A 24,076-nucleotide genomic window follows, 5' to 3' on the forward strand; every position below is an offset into this window, starting at 1 on the left:
TGGCTGCAAAATGCCACAACACAAGTCAGAGACATTCTGCAATCCCTGAGTGGGCGTACAGAGAGGTGAACAAAGTAAATGGCGTTTCAAATGCAATAAAGAGTTCTGGATTATACCACTCATGTGGTTTAGCTGTGGTATATCTTGGTTGGGTCATGTCTTGTGCCTCACGACTATTCAAGCAAGAAAGGAAACGCTGCAACCTTTTACATGAGAAAGCTCATCTCTCCTCTCCCAGTGAATGGAACACTGTGCCCACACTGTTCCTTTCAAATCCTCAAATTTCTAAAAGGATGCCAAAAGCATTCGCAGTGGGATGGAGCTCGATTTATTCAAGATGAGAGCCAAGCATCTTTGGAGAATTTAAAAGCTGGTCTGAAGAAAGTTTGCAATTCCCTTTTTGCAGGGAACAGATACATATAAGGCAGAAACCAGCTGCAAGTCAGTTTTCTTAAGCCACGAAATATACTGTCCTTTCCTATTTGGAAGTAAAGCTACTGTGGGATCAGACACTTAAGGCTGGGGGTTTTTTACTTCAGAGACTGCAAGTCCCAAGTCTCTGAAAAGCCACAGCAAAATCACTCTTCTTCAGATGTCCTGGGCACTGCCCACAGCCCTGCAGCTTTCTGGCACCTCCTCTCTTTGGCACTGCTCTGCCATCTCACTACTTCATGTGCTCCTCTTCACTCTTCCCTTGGTCTTGTCTCTTTTTGGTAAATGAGACCATCCATCCAGCACCAGATCACATGCAAATCCAAGTCCAGGCACTGATGCTCAGAAAAGTAAACTCTTCAGGAAAAGGGACAGTTCTTTTTGATGAACTCCAGCAGCCACAAGATTTCATCAGAAGTACTCATACGTTAGCATTTCACAGCCTATGAGACAGTTATGGTGAAAGACACTTGCTGTCTTTAGACTGATCAAAGCAAATGAAGTTATTAACCACATCTCATTGGATTAACTTTTTTCCCTATTCCTTCAGCTTTCTACCTGCTCCCAACACACATCCTCCAAGCCAGGCTGCTGAGCACATGCAAAGCATGCTGCTTCACATCACTTTCACTCTCCCAAGCCAATATATATATATATTTTTTACTTACATTCCTTCTATACTGCTGAAAATCAGCTTCTTCTACAGAAAGGCAACATGCTTTCTTACCAGTCCAAAAACTAAGTCTTCAAAATCAAGAAGCATTGCTGAAGGGCACACTCCTACTTGGTGACCAAAGGACACCGGGAAAATGCTTGGCAGCCGATGAATGAGCTCTAATTTGATCTCAGTGGTATTTGGATCAGTCCCTTGAAACGAACTACTTGTTTACAAAGGTTTGGGGAAAAAAAATAAGTATGGAGTGCAAAGAAAATTTTAATAGGCAGTCAGCACACACCACAGTAGCACTGCCAAGGAAGTGACTTTCAGCAAGTGTATTGTTTAAGTCATTTCTGTGTTGTTGTTTTTCTCTGCTCTAATAAGAAGTTACTCTCTCTGTTTCTACTAGGAGCAACTGTTACCTGGAAACAATCCCCTAAAACCCATCCTTTATCAGTTGTCCAGGTTTAAATCAATACGCTTCTGCCATAAACACTTAATACAGCTTAAAAGTAGGATCACCGTAACAAAATTAACTACATTTTTAATTTTAAGAGCCTGAAGAATTAAATTTCAAAACAAAATAACTTAGTATGGTGACTGGATATTTGTACTGCAGAAGATCAGCCCAACCCACCTTCCAGTACGAGCAGTGGGAAAATGGCCTGGTTTCATAGACTGCAGAAGCTGTGTGTACCCAAAGCCTGCATCACTTCAGGGAGCAAGCACCATAACATACCATCACACTGAAAGAAACCACAAGCTGTATATACAGTATAACTTGCATTTTCAAATCATACAGAAGCACAACCAATTCTAAATAACATTAGAAAGCTGCAGCCTTCGGGCTGCAGCCACATTTCCCAGCACAAACCTATATAGTGAGCAGAGCACCAAGAGCACCAAGGCTCAGGGGTTAGGCACAGAGCAAGGCCGACCCCAGCAGAGCTCCTGCTGAAAGCTGTGCAGCTCCCAGGCACTCTGTGGGACAGAGCTCTGTCTGCTGCAGAACACTCAGCATTTACAAAAAGTCTTTTTCATTAGTTTAATGAATCCCAGTATCTATTTTTTAGCCAGTGCTCACAAATGCTTTCACTGCAGTATTCGTATCAGGTACCCTGGAGGTGTGTCATAGTCCAACAGAGTACAGTTCTTTTATTAACCTATAATATTTGTTAAATTAACTCAATAAAGCTTCTACATAATCTCATTTGGAAGAAAAAAAAGACATCTTCCAGTAATTCATTCATAGTGCTTTCCCCGATAGCCCCGACTTCAGCAGTCACTTCAGCTAAGCAAAAATACAACTTCTAGCCAGATATTTATGAAAGCTGTTATAAAATTAAATTGCAAGAACAAAGAGAATCAAGTTGTATGGCTCTTCCAAATAAAAGTACAGCTTATAAAGAACTGCAATGCTAGCACCCAAAAGTCATCTAGATTTGCAGTGTTTTACAAGCATCTGAAGAGAAAACTTCAGTAGAAAACAGTGTTGCTTACACTTTTATTCAAATAGCATCAGCAGCCTAAGACTGCCTGCTGGATCCAAGAACAATTGCCTCTTTTCTCAAAAAAATTATCCTGACAGCAGAGAAAAAACGCATTGAAACACTTCTGTGTTATTTACAATGGCAAAGCTTCCCCAGGTGCTATAGGGCACAGAGAGCATAGCAGGAGATGTCCAAATGGCTTGGAGCCACCCCAGGGCAGCTGGTGAGCCTTGCAGGAAAGAAGGATGCAAGGCATTAGCAGCAGCCACAGAGCTGGCAGGGCAGGAGTTCAACCTCTCCTTGCTGCCATAGGTGCTTATGGCAATGGGACCCACTGGTCTCTTCGCAGCTGCCTTGTGACCTCGTGCAGGCACCTCCACTACCTCAACACCCTACAGAATCCACCCAGCCCTTCTCTTAGATACCCACATACCCCCAGCTCCAAGGGGCCACCACACCACAGCAATTCACAGAGCAGGCAGGAAAGCATGTTTTTTCTGCCCTGTATGACTCCCTGGAGAAGCAGAGAATGGCAGCATCCCCCGGCTGCAGCCGTGCTCCCAGCCTGCTCCTGAGCCTGGCTCTCTGCCTTCCCTCCATACTCTCAGCCTTGTCCCTCGACTGCTGCCTCCCCTGCTAACTATTGGGGCAGGCTCCATGACTTTTCATCAGCCTTGCTCCTCTCCCTGACAGCCTCCCCTCCCAGCACTTGTTTGTATGACATTTACTCCCATGTTTTGAACTTGGCTTCAGCTTCTAAGCACACTCTCACCCTCAGCTTCAGCCCGCTCTGTCCCATGGCTTTCCTCGTTACCGAGCACTGCTATCTGAGCCCCGTGTCAGCAGTTTTATTCACTTTCTGCCTTTTTGCTCACAGACACGCTGTAGCTAACTTTCTCATGAGATCACCGCAGCACACACAATTTTGCTGACTTCGCAGTAGGATCCAACGTTACCCAATTTCTTAAGTTCATGGCACCTTTTTCAACAGTATGCGTGTGAAAAGGTTTTGGTTTGTCTTACAATCAGAAGCTTCCTAGAAGAGACAAAATACAAAGGAAAGTACAGCAGAATACACAAAACCAAGAAGGATAGACCTGTTTCCATAAGCAGCAGGCCCTCTTAAACTACAAATGCACCCCACATTCCATTTATCAACTCCTTTTTTGTTGCATTTTCCCCCATAAGATATGATCTTTCTGTACTTCACAATCAAAACAGAATCGCAATCCATCAGAACTGCCCAATGAATTCAAAACGTGCTGTTCATACCTGAAATACCCAATACAGGCAGTGAGATCCAAATCATGCTGGAAGGATCACTGCTCAGCACGGCTGGACAGACTGCAGGTCTGCAAAGGAAGAAGCCTCGAGCACTGAGCTGTATCGGAAAGGTATGTAACTGAAGTTGTATCCCAGCTACCAAAACAAATTCCCAGTGAAGTAAGAGGATTTGGGAATCCTAATTATCCAACATCCTAATTGTCTACCACCTGTAGTCACCTACAACCGTGCAAATCAATACATGACAACTGTGCAATACTCCAAGTAATCTCCACTCCCTATGAAGCCCAGAACAAGGTGCTGAGCAGCAAAGGCTGGCTCCCTCAGCCCCCCAAAGCAGCACCAAGGCAGGATGAGATAGGTCAACCAGAAGAGAAAAGATTCAACAAGACGGAGAACCTCCTGGGAATAATCACTATGACCACACTCAGATGTAATGCTTTCTCTGATTTACACGAGTTCAGGATTCTCTCTCTTGTCCTACCTCCCTGCAGCTGTTTGTGCCAGGATTATCAAAGGCATGGCGTGACTATTAGTACTGCCCTGAGCACGCAACTAGGAAGGAGAATCAAACATTCACAGTAACAGCTTTTAAATCCTCCCAGTACACTAACAAGGTTATACTTTGGTGTCAGATTCTAAGACTTCCATCCATCATTAGACATGCATGTCACAATAATATTACCTGACATATAACGCCCCAACCACATTAAGTGGTTCTGGAACAGGAATACTGTGTCTCAGTTTACCTCCGGATAATCACTGAAGTTAGAGTGTGCACACAGCCTTAATGGTCGCAACTTCCAACATAATAAACACACGGGTTAACAATGAGCTAAGACTAACAAAAGTCATCACAGTGATGTCAGTAATTCAAGCATCTTTCAGGAAGGGACTCAGTAACCATGAAAACTGCTCATCTCTGAGTTAAAAACTCCTCCAGAAACAGCAGTCTATATAACTAGGCTTCAAACTCAAACGTGTTTATGGTACAGAAAGATTAAAGAACAATGCTTCAACTGTAAATATGCTCTCACATCAACAAGCATCAAGATAGGTCTTTAAAACTCTTCAGCACCTAGTAAATGTATTTAGCCGTTCACAGAAGGTAACTTCTTAACCAAGCCTAGCTAGTTTCTAAACTGTAATGTAAGTCAGAGCCTCCAAGTTCTCTTGACTAAAAGAAAAATAAACAAGCTAGAATACAAGTACCTAAATATTTATATTAATCATCATTCCCCATTCCCTAATAAAATTATAAAGACATTACCAAAAAATTACACCTACCAGGTGCATCCTGGAAATAAAAAAAATATGCTCATTAGGTTTACGAGCAGGACCAGCTCAATGTTTCTTTTGCCACAGAGGATGCCTTACTGGCTCTACGGTAATTGCTTCCATTTTTTACATTTGCTGCAGGGAAGGACAGAAAAAAAATATACCATTAACTGAAATAAAGCATTTCTGTTGCAGACGCAGTTGATCTCAGTGGAACTACATAATGAATAAAATATCATTATTGTAAGGAATAGGATTTGCATCTCAGCACAGATATGAACACTTAGTTTTATTAACTGCTGCTGAGCATATTTGCAAAACAGTACAAAGCATTCCTCTGCTGCTGCCCTACCCACCAGGCCCATCACCCCAACAGAGCATTATTTCTGAACAGTTAATTAAGTACTTCGGTCTTTGGGTACACAACAAACAGGTTGATTTCTTTTTGACTTATGACCAATCTCGTCTCTTTTTCTCGAGAGCAACAACGGCTCTCTCTTATCCCAGGAAATCTAGCAAATGACTTCCTAAACAGATCTGCTAGAACTGGTGTTTGTGGATCAGCAGACAGGCTAAGTTACAGTTGCTGGTATCCTACAGAAAGGGTACTGCCCTACCAGCTCAAGAAAAGGTCACCTTTAGAAACTTTCAGTGAAAGGCATTCAAATAATATTGACTATTAGGACACCACAAGCACTGAGCTATTACTACCCTGGTTAACGAGTCCATGTGTTAACATCACATGCTTCATTGAACTGACTGACAAGAAAGCTGCTCTATAGTTACCAGTCAGCTTAATAGAGAAGTTTGCTACAAACTCTTAGGCAAACAGTTTGCCTTGGATGGCTTTTGTTTATTTCTAAGTCTTACCTTGAGTCCATTGAAATAAATGTAAAGGCTCTCGCTGATTTGTAAAAGACTTTTAGTCAGGTCCCAAGCTCTCTTTGAGCAGAAGTTAATCTAGAGAACTTGTGTGTAACCATGTCTGGAAATCACAATTATGGTACCATGTGAAAAATCTGACCATTGGAAACAAAGTAGGTGAAACATGAATGACTCCACGAAATGCAAAGTAAAGAAACCTTCTCCTATTCATCACAGGCAGACTTGGGTACAAGGTACATATCAAAATGCTCCATAGCAAGTGTATGAGACCTTGAGCATGCACTACCAAAAATATGTATAAGAACTTATCTGGCATAACATAGATCTCTGAAAAGCTAGAAGTGCATAAGAAGCTAGGAGAGCCTCCAGGTTGGTGCCTAAACCCCTGCCTAAATCCCATTTTATACACTTCTATGTCTTTGTGGAATGGCGGTATGCATTACCACAGAAAATCATTATTGCTAATTTGATTCTAAGAACTGCAGGGGACCTAAATCCTCTTCACTACAAAAGTTGTTATCTTAGGCACAGCAGTTGACCTACCTCGGTTCACAGAATCATAGAATGGCCTGGGTTGAAAAGTACCACAACAATCATTGAGTTTCAACCCCCCTGCTATGTGCAGGCTCACCAACCAGCAGACCAGGCTGCCCAGAGCCACATCCAGCCTGGCCTTGAATGCCTCCAGGGATGGGGCATCCACAACCTCCTTGGGCAAACTGTTCCAGTGTGTCACCACTCCCTGTGTGAAAAACTTCCTCCTAATATCTAACCTAAACCTCCCCTGTCTCAGTTTAAAACCATTCCCCCTTGTCCTGTCACTGTCCACCACCATAAGCAGCCATTGCCCCTCCTGTTTATACGCTCCCTTCAAGTACCGGAAGGCCACAGTGAGGTCTCCCCGGAGCCTTCTCTTTTACAAGCTAAACAATCCCAGTTCCCTCAACCTCTCCTCACATGAGAGGTGCTCCAGCCCTCTGATCATCTTAGTGGCCCTCCTCTGGACCTGCTCTAAGAGCTCCACGTCCTTCCTGTACTGGGGGTCCCAGGCCTGGACGCAGTACTCCAGATGGGGCCTCACAAGAGCTGAAATCATTTCATTTCAAAGGAAAAAGCAGGGGTCAGGCCCCAGTCTGAAATACCCATAGCCCACCCTGAGGAATGATCTTTGCAATAAATGCAACAGTTCCATAGTACTGCTAAAGATGAGCAGTTGTTCCACTTACTGGTTATAATTAATTTGAAAAAAGCAAGTCTGTAACCAGTACAGTTTCTCTTCCAACCTGTTTGAATTAGATGCTTATGAAAAAAACAGTGGCATACAGAACCCAGGTGCAGAATCATGACTACACGCATTACTAAGACTACAGCTATGCCTTTGCAATCCAGAAAACCTCTCCAAGATGCTTCCCCTTTCTAAAGCTGATAAAAAAAAATTCTGAATTATTAACAGAAAGTACTCTTTACTTCTAATCATTAGACTGGCAGTAACAGAAAACAGTCACCTGTGTCTCTTAATATTTCAGTTTTTCTTACCAAAGGAACACGGGGTTAGATCAAGGTCAGCCCAGGCTGGTATCCCAGCTACAGGAGAGCACGCACGTGGAGGCACATAAGAATGTAAAAGTGATCAATCCTCCATTGCAGCTTCCCTTGCTCAACAGCTGGTAGTTCAGTGACATTGTAAGCCAGATGCCTCTGGTGCTTTGTGAAGCTCTCCTCCACCAATTTGTCATTTTGAACCTGCTTGAACCCATTTACATTTCTGACAGCTTTCTGTGGCTGCTGTGAGCGTTGATTTAATTACATGCTGCATCAGAAAGTATTTTAAACTTGTTGCTATATAACTATTAATGGGTTTCCCCTAATTATTTTTCTGTGAGGAGAAAAAAAAGAAAAAAAGAAGAATAGTTCCCTATTTCTCTCTGCACAGTGTTTGGAAATTTGCTCACATCTAAAATACCAACCTGCAGTTGCCTTTTTCCAAACTGACCTAAGGAACTTCTCATTTCGTAGCAGGCTTTCCATAGTTAGGCACATCATTCTTGCTCTTCTCCGTAACTTTTCAGGCTCTGCTGTCTTCTTTACAGTGTTGTCTACCTACTTTTCACTTTCTCCAGGGTACCTATGAATATGCTGAGGAAAGCAACTGCAGGAAAAGCACCACTGGCCTATCAACCAATTAATCAACTACAATAAATCTCATATAGCCATAGCTTTAGACTATTAAGCAGCAGGTATCTAAATGTAATCTTACACAGCAAAAAGCAAAGCAAGAGAGTCCTGAAAATTCCAGTCTTCTGAGGAAAAGAAAGGTATATAGTCATGTAGCACAGACAGACACGTCATGTACTGAAAACGCATACATTCTGTCATGACATTTTAGAATGCAAGCTGAAAGAAACTAAGCCTTGCATTTTTTTTATTTATTTTTTCTTAAGTCTTCTAAAGCTAAAAGAAGTCATTAGGGTAAATATAATTTCTTGAAAGAAAACAAGTAGCTATCTTGATAAGCTCCTACTAATCCATCTGATTACAAAACACCGGACCTTGCAGTTCTTAGACAAGCAGCGCAAGATGAGCAAGAACAACTCAACTGGCCTTTAAAGAAGTATCCGTGCTTGAGAAAAGCAGCAAGTGAACTTTGGAAGAACTTCATTAAAAGGAAAAGTTCTCTGAGCTCTAACATGACTGAAGTTGAAGTCTGATTCCGCAGTTCTACTTCAAGTTCCCTTCATGGGCACAGCCTACTGCTATTAACATAATACAGAGCTGTGCTATCTGCTGCAGTATCTTCAGACAAAGATCAGGAAGAAGAAAAGCGTGGTCCTGAAAATCCCTATTGCAGGCAAACAAAGCAGAAAGAGAGCCTGATAAGCACTGACCAGAAATATGTTGGTAATAAGTTACAAAATGTTTCATCAGGCATTACATCACTAATTACACAGCCTTCCTACCCGTTTATTAAAATGCCCATACGTGGCAATGTCAGAAGGAATATGCTAAAAGGAAAACATTGGTCAACTCTGCCTGGAACTCTGCACAGGAAAGGTAGCAAAATTCCACATGTAAAGGAGGTATCCAACTCTCTGCCTCTGTTTTCTGACCTGAAAGCGGCTTGCACATTTTATTTGCAAACAATTAGGCTCACAAAGGAAAAAAAGCAACATGGAAACACTTGAAAAATAATTGAGCCAAGGTGTGCACTCCATGTTTAGGCTTTCTGGAAAATGGGGCTGGGTCTGCTCTGCCCTGCCCTTCCTCTCGTTCCGTCTCCCAACCATTACACACCGCTTCTTTCAAGCTCCTCATGGCAAACATCCTTTCCTGCTCCAGTTCTGTGGTAGCACTACTTACTCCCTTCTTGCATTAAGAAGAAAAAAAGACAACTAATGCACACGTAATAGGGACATCTTCTGAAGCACAAGAGCAGCTACAATCATTTCTCATGAATGCTGTTTCAAATTCACCTCAAGCTGCAAAGCTGTGAACATCAGCAAAGTAAGATGGGAATAAAATATTCCAGCTACATTTCATTCTTTTTCTATGAGTTCTCTTGTTTCTGAGGCCAAATATGGAGCACTCGAATGCACTGAAGATTAACTAGAAGGGTTCATATTTTACTAATATCTGCCAAATGCAATTTGCTGCAAGAAGTTTTTAAAGGAAGCTGCTGTTCAGCCCTTTGCACTTAACTGTCCCATGGACACCAAAGCCCTCCAACGTGAGCAGCTGCAGCTTGCTCTGGAATTGGGCTCTCCAAAGCTAAGCACCAAACTTGCTAAGCTCAAAAAGACTGCTGGGGGGTGGGGGGAAGAAAAAGGTGTCAGAAGTGTATTTTGATCATCTAACCCTACAGAAGTTTGACTTTGTGTTACACTCATGCTTTAAGTATACCTTTAGAAAAAGGAGAATAGGGCATGAGTGTTCAGTACCTGCAGAATGAAGGCTTGTTCTCATTGCTTTCACTGCTTTCTGAAGTCCATGTTTTCAGCTGATAACATCAGTTTAAGGAAAGCAGTGGAATACACTCTGGCTACGAACTGCATATACCACTGAGACAACCCTGCTGGGAAAAGCAACATTGAGCATGAAGCTCAAATGGAGCCTCGACAGAATAATACCTTCAAGATGAGTATCCTGCAAATTCTCAGGTTCAGATATCTGCTTTCAAACAGTACCGTGCCATTTAATTTAATCAATCACCTTAACAATTAACCTTAAGATAAATGATTCAAGATCAGAAATGCCAAGAACCAAACAGTCCCTTAACTACCGTAATACCGGTCCAGACCCCTACAGTGATGGTCCAGATTGGGTTTATGGACAGGCATCCTTTGTCCCAAAGCTTCCCACATAGCAGAGCTCCTCTCTGTAACATAGCAGTCAAGACCCATCACTCAGCCCCATGACCATTATTTCAGCAGGCTGAGCAAACCACTCTGTATAGTTTTCAGCCCTTTACCCTTCTGAGCCCATCCTAGTTGTTGTTACTTCCACCTGTTCCAGTTTGGATGCACAATTCCTAAACACAGGAAGCAGATTCTATCCAGTATTTCAGACGATGTGCTACCAGTTCCTCACATAGCATTAATACTTTGATCTGTCAGAAATAGCTCTGTCAATTAACGCCACCCCAGGATGCAGCTCAAGAAATGTTCTCCAGCTGGAAAACGTATCACTTCGCCCAATAATACTGCTAAATGTCAACCTGTACTGAAAATGCCACACTAACATTATAACATATCTTGCATTTGTGACATTCGTATGGCTGGTAAACTCTGCAGAAACCATGTGTTCTTTCCTTTATGCCCAAGATTGTGCATTTTCAGCTTTCAAATCCATCACACACTTCCAGATTTCCAAACCAGAGCACTTTCAGAACTTTGGTCCTGATTTAGTAAAGCATTTACGAGTTGCTGTAACTTCACATTGGAAGCATTCAACATCGTGCACGCTGGATGCCCTTGGAAGACCAGAAGTCACACTTGGTTAGACCTAAGGAAGTAATATTTCAAGGTGGAACTTCTAAAGGATCCTCGGGGCTCTTTCGCACATCGCTACTTTGGTCTCCTCTGAACGTTAAAGCTTTATGATGCAAAAGCAGTCCTTTTGTTTATCCCTCCCTACTCGGAAGGGACGCACTCAGACCTAAGTATGCACTCTCCCCTTCTGGCACAGAGCTTTGCCCAGCGCTTTCACACGTTTATAAAAATGAATACTCATTTCCCAGCGTTCCCACCGATGTCTTACAGAGGGCAGATCGCTACGAGAGAATCACACGTGAGCGCACGATGAATTAACTTTGCCCAGGAGGCTTCCATTCATCGCCTTCCTAGAAGCCAGCGATCCGCCTATGTACCAGCAAGGAGATTCCACCTAATCGCAAACCACGTACCGCTAAAAATTAAACGGCAAAAGAAGCACCGGTAAGCACGGTCCGAAGGCCGCTCTCCTCACCGGACTGTAGCGGAGACAAAGGCTGTAAGCCCACCGCTCGAGCCGCTAACACCACACGCGGGTGTGCAACCCGCACCGCGCTCCTCTCCAAACACGCCCGCCGTTAACTTGTGACACTGCGTATTTCGCTGCTCGGGAGCGACCCGTTCTGCCTGGGGCTCCTTCAGCGGCGCGCCGCAGCACAGCCCCGCCGCCGCGCACCAACTTCGCAGCTCCCGGGGCGGCGGAGGGCGCCGGGACCCCGCCCGGAGCGGCACCGTCCCGACCCGCGGCCGCCCTTCCTTACCTTGATGATGCTGCTCCGGCGCGGGGTGGCCTTGGCCGCCTCCAGGAGAGAGGCGTCGGGCTCAGCCGCCGGCCCCAGGCTGCCTCCGGGGAAGCGCTCTCCGGCACCGACGACCAAAACGCCGCTGCGGCGCTCCCTCCTCCTGCCCGCCGCCTCGGGCTGCTCCTCCTCGGCGCGGGCGGTGGCGTCGGGAGGGGCCCGGCCGGCCGGACGCTCCCTGCCGCCCGCAGCCTCTGCCATCGCCCCGCCGAGCGGCGGCAACTTCTGCGGGGCGCTGCGGGGGGCGCGGGAGGGGAGGGCGGAACCGCGTCCCGCGGCTCTCCGCTCAACGCCCGGCGGCGGGGCGGAGGCCGGCTCTCCGCGGAGCGGCCATGCCCGGGGCGGCCGGGGGGGGAGTCGGCTCGGCGGGGCGGCGCGGAGCGGAGCCGGGAGCGCAGGAAGTGCGGCCGCAGCCCCGCTCTGTTGTGACAGGAGCCCGGGCGTGCTGTGACGGGCGGCGCTGACGGACGGGGCGCCGCGCCACTCAGCGCCGCCGAAGCCGCCCGCGGGCGCCCTGGCGACCAATAGAAGCGAGGAGGGGGCGCGCCCGCGGGCCGCCTGGAGGGCGTCGGGGCGGTGCGGGGCAGGGCAGGGCAGGGCAGGTAGGGCTGCGGGACGCGTGCGGCGCGGGGCCGTGCCGTTCCCGTCCGTAGCCGTAAGCAGCGAGCGCGCGCGTGCGGCGGGATGGGCGCGTGAGCGCTGCCGCGCAGGGCGGCTCGCGCTGTGCCGGCGCGAGGAGGAGCGCACGAGGGCAGCGCGCAGCGGTCGCCGCAGTGGGAGTCGCGACGGGCGGCCCCGGGCGCGGGACGGAGCGCGGTGCGGCAGGCAGCAGGCAGCGCCGCCGCTGTGCGAGCGCCTCGCGTCGCCGAGCCACCAGGGGCGAGGGAGAGCGATCGCCGCTCCGCGCCGCGCGAGCCTCCTCCGCCTGACCGCGGTGCGGAACGCGCCGGCTCAGGCGAGATCACTGTGTTTCGCAGCGGACGGGACCGCCGCGGTCCCTTTGCGGCCGCGGTCCTCGGAGCGGCGGCTCGCGCCGTTGCAGAGCCAAGAGCGCCCCCTGGCGGGAACGCGGCGGCGGTCCTCTATGGCCTCTGCGTGCGAGGGGCTTGGGACGGGCGGCGTGCACGGCGGTGCGCCGGCTGGGAGGGCTCGGGAAAGGGGAAATAGCAGCCAAGGTGAGAAAGGAGCGTACGGAAAGGGTGGCAGGGCTGGCTGGTCCTCACCAGATAGGTGAGACTATGCAAGATAATCGTTGTCAGCTTAACGGAGATGAGAACTAGGGGAAAAGTTTGCCTCTCTCTGATTTCTATAGCAATTACAATTATATACTGTATATTTCCATCATACCTCCACACCATAAAAACCACAGAACAACTGTCAGGGTGATACAGACATTTACTATAGTCAACATAAGATGCACGAATTAAGGAGTAGATTAAAGTCCTACTAACTTTTTTTTTTTCCTTCACAAGATCCCAATTAAATTAAACCTAAAAAGATATTAAAACATAATGTAATGCTAAAATGGGATGGAAAGTACCGCAGTAATAGCAGGGCAGCAGTCTCCAGCTACAGCAAATGAGAGCAAACCCAAGTACAGCAGCTACAGAAATGAAGGAAAAGAGCCACTTACCTTTAGAAGGCCTCAGGTATGCAAGGATCCCCAGCAAAAAAACCCCTCACCTCCACTGCCAACCCTTAAATGAGGTCTGGGAAGGTGTGGATCCTGGCTCCACCTCTTCCAGACATTCAGGTGCACTGCACTGCACTCGTGCTCCCCTGGGTTTGCCCTGCCTTCCACCAGGTGCTCAATCACTGCTTGAGGTTGTGACACGTATAAATGGAACTGCTTTGTTTTCAGTGAAAAAAGGGTGTGATAGAAGTAACCCTAGAAGAAGGTAACAATATGCTAAGGAAATAGCTATTCTGGGGCACTTCATTCCTCGTGTAGATAGGTTGTTGAGATAACGGAGGCACAGATAGTCTCACAGTAGACTTCTCCATGGAGTTTCCTGTAGCCTGTGTTTCTCAGTTTCTGCTTCGTATTGAAGTAGCTTATCTAATGCAACTTTCTGTGTTTCAAGACTGCATGAAGTCTGCAACACAAGCATGCTGAAATTGCATCAGTCTGACAAAAGCAAGGTGGTAGATAAAAAACATCTATTTGTATTTGAGCTTGCAAGCTAGCAAGTACCTGCAGTGTTTCTTTTCGTATTCTTTTTTTGCATATTCTGCTCTTAAGGCATGCTATTGTTCCTTAGTGGGTGTGTTCTGTAACATAAAACAACTGAAAATACAGTCTCCTTGGAGCTTACATAAACCACTAGCATCCCCCTGGAGAGCATATTTTGGGAAGCTCTTAAATGAAGTGTTCTGCTGGGAGCGTGGCAGTGGTGCTTCTGTACCAACTGACCGTGGCTGATGAAGTGTGAAAACTGATGCCTTCTCCTGTGTCAGCAACATTCAATTGGCAGGACTGGGGAAGAGCAATAGGGAACAAGCTGTCATTTTTTTCAAGTATGCATTCAGAGTGATAGCAAATCATAATTTGGTTTAGAATTGTTGAGTCTTATACAAACAAAATTCCCTGCTAGATAATTCTTAAAATAGTATTTTTTAGGTCTTATTATTGCCTGAGGTTGTTTGGTGTTGTCACATCCTGAATAGGCAATTCTAAAACAGCACAGGAATGTTATAATTTATTTATTAAAAAATGTACTTGTTGCTAAGCTTCACTCAGTGTTTTGCAAGGCAATTACAATTCACATTTTGCCTCTATATTTATTATGAAGTTACTAAGCTGGAAAAACAACAACGAAAACCAAACTGAGTCTGTATTTAGCAAATAGAGTTAAAAGGTAATAATCTTTGATGTATAACTATGCTTTCCATGTCAGTTGATTTTTTTTCCCCAAATGTATTTATATTACTTGATTTGATGTCTCCTTTTTGGTGGCTCTTGTTTCTTCTTCTGTCTTACTTAGTTTAAAGAAAAAAAAATCATATTTTCCAAGTGGTGTAAATGTTGTGTCATCTTTAACTTAGGAAGAAGTAGCTTCTGATATGCCTCTATCTTAATGATTTCTTTGTTGTGGCTGAAGTCACTGGTGAATTCTTTCCTCTGCCAACATTTTTAATGATTAGAATACATCAGTTTTGGAAGAGACTGCCAGTTCTTAACTCCTAGAAATAATCCCTTATTTTATCAGTGTTGTTCACCCAAACAGATAAACCAATTAAGTATGAGAATAGGTAGAATCAAGACCCAGGGTTAGGTCACATTAAATCCTATTTTACAGCCATTGCTTACTATATAGATGCATGCCCAAGCACTTGCAGTGGGATGTGTTGACTTCTGTGTGGAAGTCAGTGCATATGAGAAGATCATTAGGACTGCAAAGAGCCACACACAAGTTACCAAACACCAGCATTAAGGTTAATTCTGTGCAGCGTAATGTCCTTTGGTGCACGCATTGCAATCACTTAGAATGCTGTATGATGGTGGATCCTCCCACTCCAGAAGGTCACCCCTGCGAATGAGACTGTTCCCTTTGTCCCTCACCTTCAGCCCTGTTGCAGTTCTCAGCTTTCTCCAGATCCTCCAGCTACCCATCTCCTTCTCCAGTGAGCCAGGACAAGGCATTCTGGCACTCAGTACCTCTTCCTTCCTTCTCCTGCTTGGATCCTCCCTGTTACTGCTCCTTTTTTTGCTCACCACCTGCCGTGGACCGCTCATCACAGGAGGCCTGAAAGGACTGCTGTCTCCCTTGAACAGAATCGTTGTGGCTTTCTTTATTTTTCTTTAACAACCATTGGGGGGTTCTTCTTTCACTGCTATTGCTGTGCACAGTGATGGGTCGCTGTGGGTAGAGGAAGAACGTCGCCGCTCTGGCTCTGCTGCTTGACTTTTGTCACAATAGGGCACAATGCCTGTTGTGAACAGGGGAGTAAGATCTGAGAGAAATTGATTCTCCAAACAAACTTTTCAGAGGCGTAGCAATAGCATCATTTGAGCTATTTTATTTTTTAATTGGGAATCTGTTCTCCCCTTTTGATTCCTCTACAGAAGTTCGGATCAGCTGTGAAATAAGACGACATTTGGACTTCCTGAAGGTAGGATCAAAAGATGTCACTTGTTGGTTTCTTGTTGTAAGTACTTAAAGAACGTTTTTGTCCTATTCTCAACTTCCAGGAGAGGGTCCTTTCCCTTCACATTAACAAGGAGTCAGGACGTGAGGCCTGCACCTGTCTTCACATTTCTGGGAGAAGTGACTGAAGTTCAGACAGTGAACAAGTAATTGAGAACAAGCATCAGATAAACCCAGAAGCTGTGCTGCACCTTTGGGAAGACATTCTGATGCACTGAAAGACTTCACTCATTGGTGTACCTAGAGAAGCTTTCCCTATGGTTAGTTGCTGGCTCCTGAAGTTTGGGGGAGGGAAGAAAAGGCATACTGTATACATTATAACAAATTATCTGGAGGATTTAGAGGAGTCTTTTAAGCATCAGTTCATATTCAAGTCTGATGATACTTAATAATAATGGCTCCTGTTAAAGGTGGGTGGTAATTCCATTTAATGAAGGTAGTTACTGGTGACAGTCTTTTTCACAGAGCTCTTTTTAACTCCTGCTATCATTGCTTTTATTATTTCCTTGGCTGTGACACATGCATAGAAATCTAATTGTAGATGCTGCTACTTTTCAGGATATTTGAACTTGCTTGTTAACCTCTATGAACAATATCATCCATTTCTTCCTTTCTGTGCTAATTACCTACCAACAGGTGCAATCTCACGCCAGCATACTATTTAGCAGAGCTTCACGTCCTTGCCAACTCAATGGATATATTCACTGTTAAAATGTGTGGCACTGTGGTTCCTGAGCACTTACATGCATTTTATGGGGGAACGTTTGGCTTATCGTGGAGTTTATGGCTGCTGGGGAAGCAGCATTAGTGTAAAATGGTGTTTTCAGTCAGGAATTCTTTTTACTGATGAAAGAAGGCTTTCTGGTAATATCCAAATTAAAAAGCTCCCATTAACACCTGTAATTTTGCCATCTCAGAAGAAGGTTGCTCTGATACACAGAAGAGCTGCACAGTATAGTAATTGCAGTTTACTTCTGTTTTAGTTTCAACAGAGATAAGGCAGTTTACCCAGTCAGAAACTGCTCTGTAATGTGAACCAAGCAGGGGTAAGTTAGGATGATTAGGATATATTTGCTCCAGAATTGGACTTCTCATCAAAACAAAAACACTAAGCCACTGTTAACCCAAAGCACGTCAGTGATAGAAGCGCAGCGCTTCTTTTAGATCTCCAGTGCTTGACTGGCTACCCAGAAAAAGAGTTTAAAGAGCTGAACTCTCATCTGCCTCATTTCAAAGACATCTGACGTCCTGTGAAGAACATGAAGGCAGTTTTTACCTGTGTTTCTGTCAGCTCCTAAACTGGCTTAAAATGGTGGCAGGGGTATGTGTGTGTGTTATGGGGGGGGGGGGGTGGGGTGGTAAAGAGACAGGAACCCTAAGAAGTCTACACATTCTTATGCTGGAACTGAAGTTAGGCACACTTTGGCCCAGTCCTTGACACCACTTCTAAATACAAGCTTCCATGTGGCTAGGCTGGTGGTTCTGAAGACTTGCTAGAAACACACGTCTGTTTCTCATGCATGCAAATTTGGCCCTTCTTAATTCATTAGAGAAAGTCGTCCTAAAGAAAATAGAAAAGATGAAATGTAATCCCCGAAGTAACTTACATTCCCCTAGCGTTAATTGAACAGGATTTTAAGAAGATTAAAAATACTTTCAATCAGATATGAAGTATGTTTAATCTTTTATTGCAAAATCTCTTGTTGCTAAATGTCAGGAAAGAAGCTATTCTAAGGACATGGAAAAGAACAGCTAATGACTAATCGAGGTGAGCTTATTTTCCTGAAGTTTGGTGCTGTGGGAGTGCTAATGTGCTTAAGTTGAAAGTATCGTTAACCACTGTTTATCTACATCTCTTCTGAATCGGGTTAAATAAGCCTGTAGTTAAAATCCATACAGTCTATACTAACTCCCACTGTAGCTTACAGCAGCATTAGCAAAAGTGAAGCATTTTGCCAATACTCACAAATGCAGTGCTTTACATTCAAATGCACAAGAAAAGTGAAAATTCTGCCCCTGCTTAGCAAACTTACAAGGCACCAACATATGCTAAAGAGCACTGTAATGCCTGCAGAAGGCCTCTTCCAATTTCTTGGACACATAAGAGCTCCTGTTTTTTGATTGCTCTGGTTAAGGCTCATGATGTAAAGGACCCGTTCACAAGCAGGTAAGAGAAATCACCACGTTGATCTTCATAAATTGCATTTCTATTTTAAATAAAACTGCATTCTATGCGATAGAGGCAGAAGTCCATCTCTGAGTTAGAACCCGTGTGACATTTTTATGAATTTGAGAGCAGGAAGGAAGTATATGAATGCTTGTATTTCTGTGAAAGGATCAAAAGGTGCTGGTAGGTAAGGTAAGCTAGCATTACCTACAGAGAAGTAACAGCAGCAAAAGAGGCAGTACGTCTTTTTGAAGGTCAAGCAATCAATCAGTGGAAGAGTAGTCTGTTGCCAGGCCCAGGTATTTCTCATAAAATTACACTTGCCTTTTTGAGCCTGGAGACCTCGTTTCCTCTTTTCTCCTCCCAAATAATTTTGTCTCTCTATTTTTGTCTTTTGCTCTTTTCCACTTTCTTTCTTTACTTAGCCTCTGACTTTCTCTGATGCGATAAAAAGGACAAAAGGAAGAGCCTACAGGAACCAGCGCAGCCAGACTCTTGTCTTTGTCCAGCACTGCCTTTTAATTTGTGTGAGAGAACAGCAGGAGAGATCACTTCATGCTGTGTGTATTGCTGGCATGCGGAGTCAGGAAAAACAGACGCTCCTGATTTGCTTTGAGAATGACTCCCTAATCCAGGATGCTCTTCTGTTAATGAAGCAGCCCCATGGTGCTAGGGCAGCCCAGTAACTTTTGTTGTAATATTTAAATCCTGTGCACACGGCAGCATTTCTTGCCAGCTCTGCTCTGCTAGCTCTTGTTACGTTTATAAGTGTGTTAGGTTTTCAGGTTTTCATTTTTTAAGTTATCCCAATAAAAAAAGAGATGAGTCTTTCTCACTGATTTGTGATCATCCTGTTTTTGTCACAGTTGTCTTATTTTGAATGTAAATGACCTAGATTTAATTTTCTAACCCGAAAAGGAGGTGTAACGTAGAAGATCCAACAACTAAAACTATGCAGAATATACTTTTATGTCCTTGAATGTTTTGGTATTCTTTCAGCTGTTGTTACTTTGAATTCCCTACATCGAGGTACGAAGCAGGTGAAAAGCTCAGCCTGTTCTTCTTTTACAGATCATTACAAGGTATGAAATCTCCTAGATATAGATGTTAATTAAGATCAGTGTAATTAAGGCTGATGTAGTTAGAAATGTGAGTATCCCCAACAGCATTTGATGCAGCTTAACAGATTTGCCTTAAATTCAGGTGCTCGTTAATGCAGACTGAATTTCTTTGTTGACAAGCACTGAGCTGGAGGACAACTCATGGAGTGCTGGGCAGCTCCCAGCAAGTTAGCACACAGCTTCTGCTCAGCAGTGCAAGGTGAGAGCAGAGTGGTTAACCAAGTTACTTTGAGATGAAGAAGACACAGCCTGTGAGGTTGTTCTGTCTTCATAATCCCTCATGCTTTGGTTGAGCTATATGGCACAGATTATCCCAGGGCACAGGTGATGCTGATTTCCTGCTTGTGAATTAGCTGGTGCATTGATGAATTGGATGACAATGTGAGCTGCAGTGGATTACTGCACAGTTCCTCCCTAGCAGTCAATGGAGCATAGTACTTTCATTGCTCTTTGTCTTGACAAAAGAAAGAGAGGAGGGCAGAGTGGTGGTTGGGTCTCTCTCCAGCTCCAACTGTCTACAGATGGACGGGATCCTGCTTTTTAACTCAGCAGGATGCACTTTTTGGCCACGTGAGTGTAGGAGCAGCGTGCAAAGCCACCTCCTTGCTGATGTGGTTTTGTGGTGCTGCCACTGCAGGTCCTATAACCAGGCCCAGTCCCCCACTGCTCACCAGCTCCCAGCCTCCCTGCTCCTGTCAGCACCTGCTGAGGAGACCTGTACCAAGACTTTACTCATCAGAGGGCAGAAAGGCAATCACCAAAGAGGCTGCAGCTGCAAGGACCCAGCTTGTTGCAGGGATCCTGAACCAGCCCTTGGGCACATCAAGGGAGATGATTGCCTCAGCCTCTCCATCTCCTCTGGCACCAAAGTGGGGCAGCAGGTCCCATGTCTGTGCCATGTTGATCTGCCTCCTTTCCATAATCTCTGGTGAAAACTTTTCCTTGCTCTCAGCTTGGAGGGAGGTTGGGATGATGCAGATACTACACCTCAGCCTAGGAAGCTTTGCTCTAGGTTTTGCTGGCACTACATGGAAACTGCTCTTCCTAAGAGTCCTTAAATTCACTATAGCGAAGGCTGACAAGCAGGTCAGAGCTGAACCTCATTCAGCCTCGAGTAAGTCTCTGACCTGCTGCTCAGCTGGCAGCCTTTTGTTGCATGAGCAGCAGAGAGATTTTCTGTGCTAAGTGAATGTCCTCCTGGCTTGGAAGAGGCTGCGCTGTTAATTCCTCTGCTTGGCAAGGCTCCTGCACTTGCGTTCTCTTCTGAATCATGGAGTTCAACGGTGCAAACCACTCTGCCACTATAACTGAGAAACTCAGGCAAATCGAGCACCCGTAGCACATACACGTAAAATTTTTAAATGAGTTTTTTCCTTTAAATACTTAAAGAAAAGTTCCCAGGTACCTTCTACCACACTTTTCTCTCAAATCATTAAAGCATATAAATGATTGCTGACTGAGAGGAGAGATGAAAAGGGAGATTCAGATAGGACATCAGGAAAAACTTCTCTGAAAAAATGATCAGATGCTGGAATGGGCTGCCGAGGGAGGTGGTGGAGTCACCGTCCCTGGAGGTGTTCAAGAGACATTTAGATGTTGTACTGAGGGACATGGTTTAGTGTGAAATATTGGTGATAGGTGGACAGTTGGACTGGATAATGTTGGAGGTCTTTTCCAACCTTGGTAATTCCATCATTCTATCTATGATCATGGTAGGAGTCCGCAGGTGGCATGGACCAGGCACAGTAGGTTTCCATGTTAGGAGGGGTATAAATTCTTGTACTGTGACTATGCGGGGTGCAAAGAGTAAATTTTTCACCTTGACTTCCAGACTGAACAGAGTGGAAGTTTTTTGGATGAGAAGAAGCTGAACAAACGTAGCTAATTAGAATCAGAACTGCCTTTTCATTGTATTCTGATGCTTGCTTAGCTTGCTCCTTGGTTTGCACTTTTTCAGTATTTATTTTACATTAATTCAGATAATTTCAGCGAATATGATTTACTCACCTTCTACTTGGCATCTTTATTTCAGCTTAATATTCATCTGTGGCTCGAGTTAAATGAATATTTCAAGTGCTAAATTACATACACACTGCAGCACTTCAAGACCTTTGTGCAGTTTTCTGAGTCTCACCCCTTTCTTGGCATCTCCTAGAAAATGATGGGGAACGTTTGCTGGCCTGTCAGAGAGCAGCGCCTGGCTGCAGCACGCTGCATGCTGTCACACATGGATAGGAGGCTGATGGGGCTGTGCTGGGAGGTGAAGGCTTCTTCCTAGGACACTGACCCTGAGCCCTTTGCTTTCCCTTTCAGCACGGGTGGGCTGTGCTCTTCCTCTCCCACGTTTTTTTCCCTTTTGCTGTGAGTTTCTCAGTGCTAAATGTTTTCTTGGCTGTGCTTTCTGGGTTTTATCCTTCTCTCCTTTTTTTCCATCTTCCCCAGTGAACATGGTGTGGCTCCCTGGCAGTTGCCATAGAGATTGCAGAGCACTTATCTGTACCTCTGTTTTTCCGTCCCTCTGCAAAGGCACTCCAGCCCCTCTGTAGCTTGGCTGGCTGCACCAGCTGCCTCAGCCTACACATCAACTTTCCCTGCTCCCAGCCATGAGCAGACAGCCCTGCAGGCTGGTGAGCTGCATACCTCTGTCCTGGGATGGACAGCTGTGCTACTTCATTTTACTTCAGGCTCACAGTAAGTCACAATGATCTGTGCACAGCAGTGGAGGACACTGCATCTCAATCTACTTCTGCCTTGAAGCTGCTGAGGACCCTGCTCAAGCCAGAGCAGTGAGTGTGCCAGTGCCTGTGAATGATGGCACTATGAATCCTTGCTTGCCTGGGCTGACAAACACAAGAGATGCAGCTGGACAAAGAAAGGGTAAGGGAATTTACCACACTCAGTCCTTTTATTTCCCTTCTTCTGTGCTCTTACCATAATAGAGGGTTCCTGCAACCTGTAGCTGGCTCATTAGTGATGATACAAGAGATGAGAGAGAACTGCTTTTGGCAATGTATTGTATAAGACAGAAGATATAGCTACCACTGATCAGCTTTCAGATCACCAAGAAAAGTATTGGTCACAATTCAGTATTAAGGAAGGAACAGCTTAACCCCTTTCTGAGGCTCAGTGCTCACCCAAAAACTTCCAAGGGAGGTGATTTCCAAGTAGAGGTGGACATTTAGGAAACAAACATTTAGGAAAAGTTGTGGCATTATGTGGCAAAAGGGATCAGAATATCAGGGAACTCTGAAAGATTCAGAAAGAGGAGCGTATTTGAATGGAGTTTCTCAATCACTACAAGATGAAACCAATCCTGCTTCCATCTAAATCCGAATGAAGGAGGAAAGTTATGAACCAAGTCTAATGTAACAGCTGGATGCTGCAGAAAATACTACCTTTGTCATCGTCAGTGGGACATGGGATTTGACTAGATTTGACATGGGAGATGACTGCCTTCCCTGGAAAGATTCAGACAGAAGAGACACTGTGACAGGGTAAATAAGATAGAGAACAAAGGCTTTCTGATCACAGCTGGTTTCGCTAGGCTTATTTTAATAGGATAACTGCCAGCTGAGGGTGAGCAGAGCTGATGACTCAGAGTTCTGTGCAATAAAGGAGTTGTAGTTTTTTTATTTTCAGTAGTTACGAGATTTCCTGTTCCCTACTGAAACCGCTATTAAAGTGTTAAAAGATCTGAAGAGATGGAAAGCACCCCACTAGTAATGTTTGCTTTCCACCCAGGTGGTAACTTACAAGGCAGTTTTACCAGCCGGTCAGAATCAAAATACATTTTTTTCTTAAAGTTTGTGAAATCTGCCTCGATAATTCATGAGAGGAAGAGTTATTCTGTGGAGAAGGCAGTGACTTGGCCCTCGGAAGCCTAAAGCTGAGTTTGAGACATCCTGAGTTGTTGTGGGAAGAGTGCCTAATCTTTGTTTATCCCTTTAAAACGTGATTGATACTTTACTGGCCAGCCTGGGCTGTCTTCTCTTGCAAGTCCTTTCTGATGGTGGCAGTGCTGTATGTTCAGTGTATTGCCGCCACAGAATGCTGATCCTGTCTGCAGACTCTGTGCTCCAACTGAAGAATAGCTATAAAAATCAGAGTGCAGGATGTTGAAAGTACCTATAGAAACAACTGGAGAGTAACCAGATTACTCTTCAGTACGCTCGATTGTTGGCCAAGGTTATTCAGTAATGTGCCAGCTGTCACAACCTCTGGCTCTCACTGCTTTTGAAGGTCGGTGCTTGTCCCGTGTCTGATGGGTGAATGATTTAGGTCTCAAAACTATCCCAGCAGAGATTCTGGGCCACTGAGATTATAAATATGAAATAGTTAAAAAAAATTATGACTACTTTCTCCTCTCGCTGTCTTGAGAAAACAGATCGACTAGATAACAGCTTTGAGTTAACCCAGATGTGCATATACTTCCCCCCGGAACTGAAGCCTTGCGTGTGTTTATGATCACAACAGCTGTATAAGTGCATCCCCTCCGGATGAACCTGTTATCCAGCGGAAGCAGCTGCTGGCTTGAGCTCCTATCTGGCACCCAGAGCACTGGCTGCCGTAGAGGTGCCGGGGCTGGGAGTGCCGAGTTTCATACTGTCAAGGCTTTGCTGAATGGTGTGGCTGGAGCTGAAATAAAACTGCAGCAGCTGAAGCCCATGGCACTGCTGGCCGGGTGAAGGATGTTCCAGCTGTTCTGATCACTGTAGTTTCCAGAAAGTTATCTGCAATTCTTCTCCTAGAATACTCTGAAAAATGCTGCAGGGCATCAGGAAAGGACACAGCTCCAACACTGCTCCAGTCCTAAGGGAGGAATCAGTTT

The 24,076-nt window shown here is 45.0% G+C and overlaps 1 protein-coding gene and 1 long non-coding RNA gene across 3 annotated transcripts in view; one reads left to right on the forward strand and one right to left on the reverse strand.

Annotated features, from left to right (window-relative positions):
• PLCL1 (phospholipase C like 1) overlaps nt 1-12,041 on the reverse strand; it is a 186,881-nt gene extending 174,840 nt beyond the window's left edge. Inside the window, exon 1 of the mRNA XM_421916.8 lies at nt 11,774-12,041. Within this exon, the coding sequence (XP_421916.3) occupies nt 11,774-12,013 (240 nt within the window). The 5' untranslated portion in view covers nt 12,014-12,041. The remainder of the gene's footprint in view (nt 1-11,773) is intronic.
• A 429-nt stretch (nt 12,042-12,470) lies between these two features.
• LOC112532788 lies at nt 12,471-19,107 on the forward strand. Of its 2 annotated transcripts, XR_005861284.2 has the most exons (3): nt 12,471-16,220; nt 17,678-17,728; nt 18,553-19,107. It is a non-coding gene; the product is annotated as an uncharacterized LOC112532788 (long non-coding RNA). The 2 variants fall into 2 exon arrangements; XR_003076136.3 differs by lacking the exon at nt 17,678-17,728.
• Nucleotides 19,108-24,076: the final 4,969 nt, after the last annotated feature.

Source organism: Gallus gallus, chromosome 7 (assembly GCF_016699485.2).
Source record: "Gallus gallus isolate bGalGal1 chromosome 7, bGalGal1.mat.broiler.GRCg7b, whole genome shotgun sequence".
NCBI lineage: Eukaryota > Metazoa > Chordata > Aves > Galliformes > Phasianidae > Gallus > Gallus gallus.